The 12,638-nt window shown below is 41.6% G+C and overlaps 2 protein-coding genes across 2 annotated transcripts in view; both read left to right on the top strand.

Moving 5' to 3' along the window:
* The window catches only part of LOC117958740 (serine/threonine-protein kinase 19-like), a 16,672-nt gene extending 15,985 nt beyond the window's left edge, over window positions 1-687 (top strand). The window contains exon 8 of the mRNA XM_034895339.1: window positions 666-687. The gene's annotated coding sequence lies outside the window, so the exon portion shown is untranslated. The remainder of the gene's footprint in view (window positions 1-665) is intronic.
* Window positions 688-4,970: 4,283 nt separating this feature from the next.
* Window positions 4,971-12,638, top strand: part of LOC117958344 (cytohesin-3) — a 31,813-nt gene continuing 24,145 nt past the window's right edge. The window contains exon 1 of the mRNA XM_034894666.1: window positions 4,971-5,338. Within this exon, the coding sequence (XP_034750557.1) occupies window positions 5,320-5,338 (19 nt within the window). The 5' untranslated portion in view covers window positions 4,971-5,319. The remainder of the gene's footprint in view (window positions 5,339-12,638) is intronic.

Raw genomic sequence — 12,638 nt, 5'->3', positions numbered from 1 at the left:
CACACACACACACACACACACACACACACACACACACACACACACACACACACAGGTTCTCGAGTACACTGCTGCCTTTGTGCCCAGCAGACAGAGTCCAAATAAAGACTCTACTCATATGTGTCCTTGGGTGCAGAAAATCAACTGAACTTTGCTCTTTGATCAGATGGCGGTCAAGATGCAGAGCTGGACGTAAAACCAAATGAAGGACGGCGGAAATCCTGCTGCACTGCTTCCTGTGACCTTCTGTCACACACGCCAGAGATTAACCCTTTAACCTTTCAGAACAGGAAGGAGGTGTGAAACCCTGTCACATCCCTGGTTTAGAACAGTCTATGCCATGATTTAGGGGATAAACAGAAAGAGGATGATGGAAGAGGAACTCTTAAATTCAACTCTGAATCAGCATAATATCCTTCACCAAAGGCACTAAATATTAAGCGCCTGTAGTTTGGAACCATAATTTCCTCCCCAACTTTGAACAGAGGAGTGGGTGGTGGGGATTGTGCTATAGAATGTGATTCCACTGGATTACATTATGGAGGGAGGGATTTGGGGCAGGTGGAGGTGGAGAAACAGGGCTTTTTATATGTCTGTGTGTTGTATAATTATGAGTTAGGCAGTTTTAAAGGGAGGATGTGATCACCCTGCGGGCATTGCCGTGGTGACTGGAGCATATGAAGTGGTATGACTGCTCAATCAGGTCACGTGAAGTCGGTCAGGAGTACCACAGACGTTTCCCATGATGGTCGGCCTAATCTGCCAGACGTGCATCTCCCTGGGGGTATGTCTGTGGCCCTGGAGACAGAAAGCCCCCAAAACCCCACACATGTTCACTTTAAGCCACAGACCTTTTTACTCTGTGCTGACTTTGTGACGTTTTGGGATTTTGACCTGAAAAGAGTTGTCTCACACACTCTAAAATGACTGGACCAAACTGATGTTGTGTTGATTTTAAAGCTTTAAATTCATCGCTGAGGATATCTGGGCCACACCGAGCGGTTTCTTTCATGACTCATGAACACATTAGCATGACGTTACTGTGGATTAGAGCGTACTGAGTGTGTTTGTGTGCCAGAGAATCAGGAATCTAATTGCTTTTAATGGAACTTATAAGACTTCAATGAGGATGCTCAGCTTGACCCGGTCCAGCACTGACATAAAAAGACAGTAACACCAAATCTGTCTAACCATAATCCCAAAGCTTTGGGCATCATTATAAATATGAGCTCTATTCCACTTGTTACTTAGAAAACATTCAAATCATGGCTTGCTCTGTGTGATAACTACTTTGCATCAATCCACCTCATAGGTAAAACCTTAAAACTAGCAGAACTGACGGGAGAAATAGCAGAACTGACGGGAGAAAGACGCTTCCTGGGTCTCAAACTGAAGTGGCTTTACCCTGATTTCCTCTTACTCAACATTCCCTTTCCCCTGTTTTCCTTTGTTTTTTCCACCCTACTAAAGGGCGCACATCTCCAGGAATTTAGTTTCCTTTAAAACACATGGCTAAGTCTTCACAACCTTGGTTTCATGCCAGAGTGCAGATAAAACAAACTGACTGGATGCATTTAGCCAAATATCTGATACATTCACACCAAACCCTCACCTTAGGGCACGTTTACACAGGTGTAACTTCAGGATCTCGCTGTAGTTCTCCAGTTTCCAGTTTCTAGACTGCGCCAGACTAGATTGTGGTGGATCAAGGGGGTTCAGTGGATTGTTTAGTCCTCTTGATGTGAACTTGATCTGAGCTTCTCAGTTTCTGCTCATCCTCTAGAAACCATTACGTTTTGGAAGATGGTGAAACAAACTTTAAGTAGAAATGTACAAAACAATGGATGATGTTTTGAAAATCAATTCGATTAAATATGAAACTAAATTAGTCATTTGCTTCTTTTTCTACTTTAACAAAACAATGACATAGTAAAATTGTTATAGTCTTAACTTCACCACTACAAGAGATCAGGAAAACCGTTTGACTGTTTGTGTTATGTCTGGAGAATGTCATTTTGTTTAGGACAGAGGACTGAGATTGAAACATTTGTCCAAAAGAGACACCTATGAATAAACAAATGAATGAACATGTTTACACATCTGTTCATGTTTGACCATTGGAGTAATGCAGACAGGAAGTGAGACTCCCTCCTTCTTTGTGGAGGCAGGAATGTTATAATTGAAACCACGTGTGTTGTAGAAACAAACTCTCTCTCTCTCTCTCTCTCTCTCTTTCTTTATGTGTGTGCGTTTGTGTGTGTGTATGTGTGTGTGTGTGTGTGTGTGTGTGTTTGTGTGTATGTGTGTCAGTGTGTGTGTGTGTTTGTGTGTGTGTGTGTGTACATCATCCCACTGTTTCCTAACCTGATCGCTCCCTTATGTAAGAGTCTTGTCCACAAGTCAAGTACTTAACTACAATTTGGAGGTACTTTGCATTTGCTTTACTTTACTTGAGTATTATAACATTTAATAACATACAGACAAAACATCTAAGTTTATGAAATAGGATGCAGTATTTTACTATTAAACTAACCAGTAGTGTATATAGTAGTATATATGTATACAGTGTATGGCAATTTACAACATTAATTCAAAACTATTCATTGAGATAATGTATTATTAATAAAAACACTCTCAAAGGAATGATTTTGCATAATGAGTTCTTTAACTTACATAAAAAATAAGTTTGAGTACATTTTGCTTAAAATACTCCTGTAGGCTTATGTACCCTACTTACCTAAACTACCCTACATAACATTTTGAATTCATGACTGGTATTTGTACTTTTGTACTAAAGTAAAGGATCTAAATACTTCTCCCATCTCTGATAGTATAATAATCACACCCTGACTCTCTGTACAAAGGAAATTTACTCTATTTGCAGAAGTATTCAGAACCTTTACTTAAGAAAGAGTACTTACCTTACTATAAAAATACTCTGTTAAAAGTAAGTCCTGCATTGAAAATGTTACTTAAATAAAAGTATATGAATATCATTAGGAAATTGTAGGCCTACTTAAAGTATTAGTAAAAATGCCAAAAAAATCCTCACATTTTAGAAACTGGAAACGATCAAAACTGTTCTGTTAATCAACGACATGAGGTTTAATTTCAGCTGTACTAGACATATTTTTGGGTAGTTTAACTCATAATAAAACATTATTAACATATTTTATAGGCTATATTTTGTGTGCAAACTGAAGCTGCCTGATTAATGTAGTGGAGCAAAGAGTACAATTTCCTTCTGCTAATAGTGGAGTAGAAGTAGAAAGTGTCATGAAAAGAAAAGATTCAAGTAAAGTAGCCTACCTCAAATACCATGTCGTTTAATCAATAAAAACATTAGGCTATTAGAAATATGCGCCTTAATGGAAGAAGTGCCCACCTTCAGGTGCTGCTACAGAAAGCAGCAGACCAGCCTGATCCACCAGCTGTGGATATCACCTTGTTTGAATGGGACAAGAGGATGGGCCTAAATGAAGGAGAGGAACTGATTATGTCCACCCAGGATTCAAGTCCAGCTGCTCCTCCTTCGTTGTTAGATGTTGTCAGCTGTGGTTCCATAGCCGGGTTGAAACCTTGCACATCTGCACAGTGCAGCTGTACAGCTGTAGGTCTTGCCTGTACCAGTTATTATTCCTGCAAAGGCAATGATGGTATATGCTGCAACATACTTACACAACACCAAGAACACAAAGAGAGGGATAAAGGGTCTGGAGAAGATGATGACAGAACAGACGAGGATAGTACGATGATGAGGCTGCCTTTTGTTAATTAATTGTGAGGCATAACAGTCTGCCTGAAGGTGGTAGCCAGTGTGTGCTTTGTGTGGTGGGGAGGTCTTGGTTAGCCTTGCGTCTGGCGGGTTGACCCGGTTTGCCCAGACTCAATTTTAATTCTTGCATCTGGCAGAGTTGTAACTGGGTCCTTGTTGGATCTTGCGACTTGCAGATCAACCTGGGCCGCCATTTGGGTGTTTTCCCAGCGACTCGCGGGGCCTGTCTTCTATGGCATGCATATAGTGTATGTTTGTACATAGTTTGTTGATCACACATGGTGATGGGCTTAGGTGATGTCATCTCTTTGGGTGTCATAAAGAGATACCCTATTAGTACGTATTGTACAGTTGCAGGATCCAAAATATTTTTAAATATCCGCATTGCTTTTTCCCGCAGAAATACATAACATTCAGCCAAACAAAGAGTCATCATTTATCCAAAAAGCATTGAATATTCAAAAGTGTAAGGAGGGGATTCAGCTTCACTACACCCTGAAAACAATGCATCAGCATTCACAATAGCACTCATGATTCGGAAATGTAAGATTATTGTGTTTGCCATGAATAAAACCTATAATTATGCCATAAAGTAATCAGAATTTGCCTAAATAAATACAAGAATGAACTATAATTAGCTCTTTGAAATCTGAAAATGCCAGAAATGAAATCAGCATCCTCACAGCATCCTAAAACCTGTAAAACCACTCACATACTGTAGAATATGGCCATACAGTGCAAAATGGACAATTAAGCTAATAATGCTAATTATGCAAATTGTTAATGCAAATTAGCATCCAGCAGTTTATATATACCGGGGACCCATACTTCACATTTCTGCAATACTACTTTGATGTACTCAACACTGTCGCGTTAACATAGTTGGCTACTAGACTATATGGGCATTTGTTGTGTATAATCTCAGTGTAGCCTGGAGTCACGTGCGCTGATCGGTGATGAACGCCGACCGTAGATGCTGACGCGCAGAGCACGGGCTGTGTAGGAGCTGGGATGCGATTAACAAATAGTGTCAAGTTTTACAGAGCACCACCAACACTTCCTGTTGTCAGTTCCAAAATAAAGGAACGTTACTTGATTAACCCATAAAACCTGATTGACTCTTTCACTCTGAAAACACAGCTGTGTGTACTTCCGCCATTGCTCCAGGTGTGTGTTGGCTAGCTTGATGCAGCCATGCCAACTACTCGCCCGATACTAGTGGAGTGAAAGCGTATAGGGAGGGATAACGAATACACGCTCGATCACTGTGGGCATAAAGACACCGCCGCTGCCGCTGCCGCTGCTGCTACAGATACACACCGCTCACTGACTGACGGCACCGGAGGGACTGCCTCGCGACAGGGAGGCGTAAATGGCCATTACATTTCCTAAAAGAAATACGCTGCTCGTGAGACAACCTGTGTACCAAAAGCGTCCTGGAAATTAGGACGCTTATTTGCTGTAGGCTATATTAGAGCCCCTTTTCGCACAACGGAAGTTTCTGCAACCGATTTTGGGGGATCTTTGATTTAAAGACTGAAAACATGGACGAGGACAACCAAGGTATGATTCGTTCAATGAAATTTAGACCAAGGAATTCTAGCTGTTTTAGTATAATATCCAGGAGACACGTGCCTCTGTAGCCTGCTGATAGGAATAATAATAATAATAATAATAATAATAATAATAATAATAATAATAATAATAATAATAATAATAATGATAATAATAACAATAATGTTATACTGACTTTGGTCAATAATTTGAGTGATTTTAGACTTGAAGTTAGTTTTTATGTAAGGCTCATGCAGCAACATTTATCTAATTTGTCCACAGTCAAACACAGTCATCTTTACTCCATCAGCATTTTCTGGTATGGGATTACTTTTATGAAGTTGTCTCTTAAATGAGCCACACACACTCTCATGTTATGTCATGATGGTTTTAGGAAAATGCATGGTGTGCTAGATGTGTGAAGATAGAAAGATTTACCTAATTTCAGTGTGCTGACTAAGAAGACCCAACAATGTTATTATCAGGCTGAATGTATCAGCATGATGACTGTCCATGCTTCAGTGTCATATTGGTGTTGTGGCCAGTAGACTTGTGTCTATCTAAGCTTTTGTAAGCTGGGGGCTGGTGTCACGCTGGCCCAACAGGTCCTCTCACTGTCAACCAAGCATAGCCATGAGACACATATTCATTCATTGACTCATGACTAAGGTTGGCACAATAGACTGTTAAAATATAGGTTGGCACAGATGTGTCAGTGCAACAAGAGCCTGCAGTCCATACCACACAGTTCTCGCAGGGGCAGGTTTAAACACTTTTGATGTAAAATATGTTGCAACTGTTAAAACATTTAAAACGTTAGCTCTTGGCAATAATACCTACATTTTTAATAGCTGCTTAGTTTTTTTCAGTGTAATAAAAGAATGCAGAATAGGCAACTTTAAAAATTCTAATATGAACTTTTTATTAATAGATAGATGCTTTTTGTAACTCCAAATAGTCCACAGCCATGGACAGATTGTGAAAAACAGGCCTCTGGACACAGACATTCAAAATGTCTCTGAGCAAGTAGTCTATATCCTTTCCGTTCCACTTCTGGGATTGCTCATGATATGTATTTTCGGTTTCTTTTAGCTTTCTCTGTGTTGGAATTTAAATTTGGTGGATTTATGAGGAATATTGTTGATTGGTCCTCAGATCTCTGCAGTCTGCATGGTAAACTTACACAGCTAGCTAGACTGTCTGTCCAATCTGAGTTTTCTCTTGCACAACTATTTTGCAGCGGATCTGTGAAGAGTTTAGCACCGGCCCTGATGATTCTGATTGGTTTAAAGAAATGCCATCAAACCAGAGCACGTTTTCCTCCCATCCCCAAATGCTGTGTGGAGTAGCCATACCCTCCTTCAGCGTGCTTTGGAGGAGGGTCTGGCAAAACAAGACTGCTGAGCAAGACACCCAGACTGAATATCTGTGGTTGTTTTGCATCTGTTCGGGGTTGTTTTATGCCTCTTTGTGGTTGCTTTGAGTTTCTTTGTGGTTGGTTTCCGCTCCTTGTGGTCATTTTTGCATTTCTTTGTGGTCATTTTCTGCCTCCTTGTAGTCATTGTGTGCCCATTTGTTGTTGTTTGATTAGACCATATCGACAACGCTGTGTGGACTTGCCAGTCTTTCCTCGGCAGCGCTGTTGAGTTGGTTTGCCAATGCAAAACTTTTGTTTGTTTGACTTGACAACAAAAAACTGTTAATGTCACTTTATACAGAGGTTCTGTTGCAGGGGCTTCTGGGCCTGTAGCCTGTGGGCTTGTTTAGTAAGCCATCAATGATACTAACAACAACTATGTATCATCTTCATTCTCTGTGCCACTCTTTACCTCCCCTCTGGCAATGCCCCTGGTTCAGCAAACTCTGCTAAGCCTGTAATCATAAACTGAATCCTGCAGGTGAAAAAACATTACTCATGTTGTCTCACCTCTGTAAGTCAGCAGTAATCAGTGCCACATGCTCACTGCTTGCGGAGCTGCAGGATGTGACTATTTGAGCATCGCAATGCATGGCATGCGGGCATAAAGCTGTCATTGTGCGGCCAGCCTGGCCTCCAGTGGTGGCACACGTCAGCACAGCCCCACAGACAGACATATGGTGCTGTGATGCCGACCATGGATAGCTGACAACAGCCGGGAGCAAATAAACACACAGACACACACTCACATATATTCATGGCTGCACGCTAACACACACACACACATTAAATTTCTCCTTTTCTTTAATTTGCAGTGAAAATAGATGGATGGATCATGATGTAGAATTCTAACTGTGAGTGTGTGATTTACGACACAGTCTGCTGTCTCATCTGGAATAAATATTGTCCTGGATACTGCAAGAAAGAAAGTCTGCAAAGCTCCTGTTTTTTTTGTTTTGGTGTTTAGTGTTGTGTTGAAACGTTGGCAACATCATCCACAAACTGCTGCTTTTTATTAGAACAGCTTACAGTAACACCCACGCAACCACACCTGAGCCCACAGTCGAGTTGGGCTCACTGGGGGTTATCAGAACAAAGTAGATGAGCGATCATGCTGGCGAGGAACAGGCATGGATCTGCTCAGCAAGTGGATGGTTGGTTGAAAAAGTTCAATATCTGACAGTCATTCCTCAAGGAGGGACACAAACACATGTTTCCAGGCCAAAAGTCAAGTACAAGGGAGTGAGGTGGACAGAGTGATACACCGAGGTGTAAGATGGAGAAAAGACAGCAAGAAAGGCATTAGAATGGAAAAAACATGTGATCATGGAAAGATTGAGGGTGAGACAGTCATAGTAGCAAGGATGGTAAGATGTCTGAGAGGGAATGATTGAGCGAGACAGGGGATGTGTGTGGAGGGGAAAAGAGGGACGGGATGAAGCACCAGAGCAAAGTTGGAAAATGGCCAAAGAAGTATGGAGTGCCGCCAGAAAAAGACAGCAAGGGAGAGAGGTGGTGAGATATTCTGACTGAATCAATTCTCAAGTGTATTACAGGAGTTTCTCTCAATGAAAGTCCTTCTTTTCAATCATAATGAACTTACTGACCAACGAGCGGCCGTCCAAAACCTCCCATAAAACCAGGTCATACTTCTGATGGAGATTCAGTTTTCGTTTTTTCCCCATCTTCTTCTCTATGTTTTTTTCAGTTTCACCTCCTTGAAATCTTCTCTGTGTTGGAAAAAGAGACCTAGTAGCACTTCTTTACACCATGGTTGGCATGTTGGTTGTTGTACCACTTTGTTCCAGACTGAATATCTCAACAACTACTGGATGCAATGCTATTATATTCTCTAAAGACTTTCACAGTCCACAGGATATGAATCTTTATGATTTTTGGGGACCTTTTCTCTAGCGCCACCATGTGTTTAATATTGTAGTTTTCATTGAAATGTCTCAACAACTATTGGATGGATTGTCATCCAGACGGAATAATGGTGATAACTCAATTTGCATCTAGTGTCATCATCAACTCAGTCATCAGTTACTTTTCTGCAACCACAGTTGGCCGTACTGCACAAACCTTAGAGAAAATGGGTCCTCACACAGTAATCCATCTGACACGCATGGCAGTCAACAATACAATGCCTTCTGCCACAACAGTCGCTCATTAGACAATAGACCGACAAGAGCTCAAAAATCTTTGCTACATTGTAGCTTATTGTAACACATTCTGGTTCTGCATGATTGGTTTTGACAGTCCATCAAATGTACACCTTCAGTATCTTTGCCTCCTATGATTCAGTGTAATCTTAGTTAGTTGGTGAGCTCTGTGCACATCGTCAATGGAGACTTCATGAGTCATGTCCACATGGTATGAATCAGAGCATTTATGCTAGACACTGGCTTCACATCACTTACTTGTGATGGCTTGCTACAGTTTGGCTACAGTCTCTATTTACACACTGTGAAAACCAGCCATTTAATCATGGCAATTCAGTGTGTGAGTGTGTGGTTACGGCGCACTGCAGCCCAACACAGGCAAAGAGAGACGCACACGATGAGCTGGGCTTTGAGATCTCTGAGCCATTCATCTACCGGCTGCAGGACACTGCCAGCAGCTTCCTGCTACATTCAGGATTTGTGATTTTGTCTTTGGAGTAGATTTGCAGCTGCTGTCTTTTCCCCACAGCCCACACACTGTCAGGTGGCTGAGAGAGGAGCGTCCTGAAGTCTTCATGGAGCTGAGGAACAAATAATGCTTTATTAGTACACACCACTTCAAACTGAATGTCTTCCCTGTCCATATTTTAACTCTTTTAAGAGGGGTGACCCAGTTCACCCATACTGCAGATATCTACAGAGAACTGTGACCGTGGATGTTTACTTCAAGCCAGAGTAGGCTCGGGCAGGCAGTAAGGATCTGTATGCATCCTGTGTGACGGTCAAGGACCTGAGGGCCCTGCAGGATGTTAGGGAGTACTAGAGGGACGTTGCAGGATAGCCCCTATTCTGTACTAGGTACCTCCATACAAAATTTCTGGTGACTTAAAGTGGATTCAGCACTGACAGTGACAAGGTTTTAGTATCATTTTCAATGTTTGAAATGTTAAATTCAGAAAATTTTGGGTTAAATTGGGTTAAATTTCTGTGTCCCGTGTAGCAGATCCATAGAATAAGGGCATTTTGTTAAATGGCAAAACAAAAGTCTAGTATGAAAACATTCTTTACCTACCTCCTGCAACCTGAGAGCGTAAATGTTTGCTCCATCTCCCTGATCTGAGGGGAACAGGTCAGCGCCCCCAGGAGTTTGTGGTTTTCATTGAAATGTCCCAAAAACTATTTTATGGATTGTCATGAAATCAGGAATTATTGTGATAACTTTGGTGACCCTCAGAATTTGCATCCAGTATCATCATAAAGTCAAACACTTTTCAAGCACAATTCATTATTTTCCTACACAGCCTAACCTGGCTTACCTGACCTAATCAAATTGCATTGGCACATTTTAGGGGTATTACTGCTTTAAGGAATAGGTCAACATTTTGAGACAATGTTTGGGTCAACAGGGTTTGTACCTGACACTTAACTCGCTGTAAAATCACAACTTGTTTGTTTGGAGTTAAAGGGGAACTGTGCAGATTTTTAATCGTATTAATTAACCGTAACTGAACAGCTTTAGAGTCCTTGGAATGGTTATATAACCATCTTTTTTTTTTAGTTGAATGGTGGTCCCCCCCCCCCCCGGTGATATTAGGTCTCGCGATGTAACAAATTGCTTCACAGCACTGCATAGAAACGCCCATTCAGGAACCGGCTAACAAGGGAGCGATGGAGTTTTTCACACTATCATCACGGCAAAAACAAAGCGAAAAGCTAGGAAAGCATTTTTGGAGGAACAGTGAAAGAGGAAGAGGTAGACTGACCGAGCGAGGAGTCAGACACAAGTAAACATAGGAGCTGCCAAATATCTAGATCTTGTGACCTTTCCCTAAATTGTCAAACTATTCCTTTAAGATGCACCTTTAATGGCTTATTTGTATAGGCTCTGTTAGTTTTGCAAATGATAAATAATTTTTGTTTTGTTTTTGTTTCACCACTGCTCAGTTACTGCTGTGAGAAAAATACTTTTGGCTTCTGTATGTGGCTCAACGGTACTGTGTGTTTCATCTTTGATAAAAAGGTTAGTGAACACAGAGAGCCCTTGTTGAGTTTGGCTTCCCTAAACATCCGATAGCACATTACATTTACCCATGACATCCCCTTAGTGGTTTAAGTTAGACTCAACAGACATTAGGTCAGACTGACCCATATGGAAGTCAACTTTCTGGATTTGAACATGATCAACTTGAATGAATAAAAAGCTGAGTTTAAAGTGAGCATGAGCTGTGGGCAAATCCTCTTGGACCTCCTTTTTGTTTTCTCTGTTTTATAAAAAAGGGTTTGAAGTTATCTTATAAGTGGCCATGCCGCTGATGGCAAGACCTTTAGGGGAAAAAAAAACATACTTTTTTTTTTTTAAAGAAAGTATCTAGTTTCCTCTTCATCTAACAGACAGCTCTGCGCAGTAAGGGTCTACTGCTTAACAGAGTCCCAGACTGGGATCTGTCTTTGTCACATTAAGACCATCAAGGGGCTCGTGGAGGGGTAGACATGAGGCAAATCGAGCTATTTCTCTCCTCTTTGGAAAGAAAAATCAGAGCATGCAAATAGGTCCCAGGAGTCTGAAGTCATGTGCTGAAATGAATTTCTGGCAAAGAACGTCCTGCTCCATTTGGGCCTTTGTGGGAGTTCATGGCTTTCATTAAAGTGTGTGTGTGTGTGTGAGTGTTGTCTGTCGGAAAGGGAAGAGAAGGCCGAGCAGAGTGGACAGGAAAAGGGAGGGTTGGAACAATTATGTAAGATTATTTGACCTGTTGAAGATGCAGGAAAAAGGTGTATCCCCCTCAGACTGCCAGTACATCCAGTGCTTCATTCTCTGGAAACACAACACAGTCTGTAGTTTACTCTGATTCAGGCCAAAAAAATGCTCTTACTCTTGTAAACCTTTGTATTTAGCTCTGCTGTCCACTCTACTCTTGTACATCTCTGCTTTGTCCCTGTGTGTGTGTGTGTGTGTGTGTGTGTGTGTGTGTGTGTGTGTGTGTGTGTGCACGCACACTGTGTTTTGCACAGCTCTCTTGTCCCACCCCCTGAGGATACTCCAATACTGCTGCTTGTAAGAATGGATTTGTAACACTCGGACTTACTCATGGAGGTCAGTGTGACAGTAAACTACTACAACACATCTTCAGTCTTTGCTAGTTTTTATTTTGTATGCTTTTTTGCAAAATGGGCATGTTTCCAACAGCTACCCCATGCCATTTTTTGCTGTACGATGCTGCTGCACCATGCAAAATTCATTCTTCTTTAACAAGGAGAGAGGATGAGCTGTGACTGTGCCGTTGATGCTTTAAAGAAAGCTAAGGTTGTTGTAGTCGTAGTCTTTCCTTTTCCCCCATCATTGGCTGTGTGCTATTCGGAGTGGCAGCAGTGTTCTGTTTCTCACTAGGAAAGGCTACAAAGGGAACAGCAGGATGACCATGTGACACAAGGCTCTTGAGCAACCTGTCAGTGTGTATATGCATGTGTATGTGTGTGTGTGTTGGTTTGGATATGCTTAGGTGAGAAAAATGGAAGAGATGGAGGCGTGCTGCAGTGGCACAGTTTCAAAGAGATACTGATAGGGAAGCGGATGCTGCGTTCAGATTCTCAAACTAGGTTAGTGGTGCAAGGCTCAGCCCAGCTGTGTATACCTCATGCTTCTCTCCTTCCACTGTTTCACTTGTGGAAGTACGTGTGTTTATGTGTGTGTGTGTGTGTGTGTGTGTGTGTGTGTGTGTGTGTTTGTGTG

This window comes from Etheostoma cragini, chromosome 15 (assembly GCF_013103735.1).
Source record: "Etheostoma cragini isolate CJK2018 chromosome 15, CSU_Ecrag_1.0, whole genome shotgun sequence".
NCBI classification, from domain to species: domain Eukaryota; kingdom Metazoa; phylum Chordata; class Actinopteri; order Perciformes; family Percidae; genus Etheostoma; species Etheostoma cragini.
The sequence above is the reverse complement of the archived record's forward strand: the minus strand, read 5'-3'. Positions and strand labels throughout refer to the sequence as shown.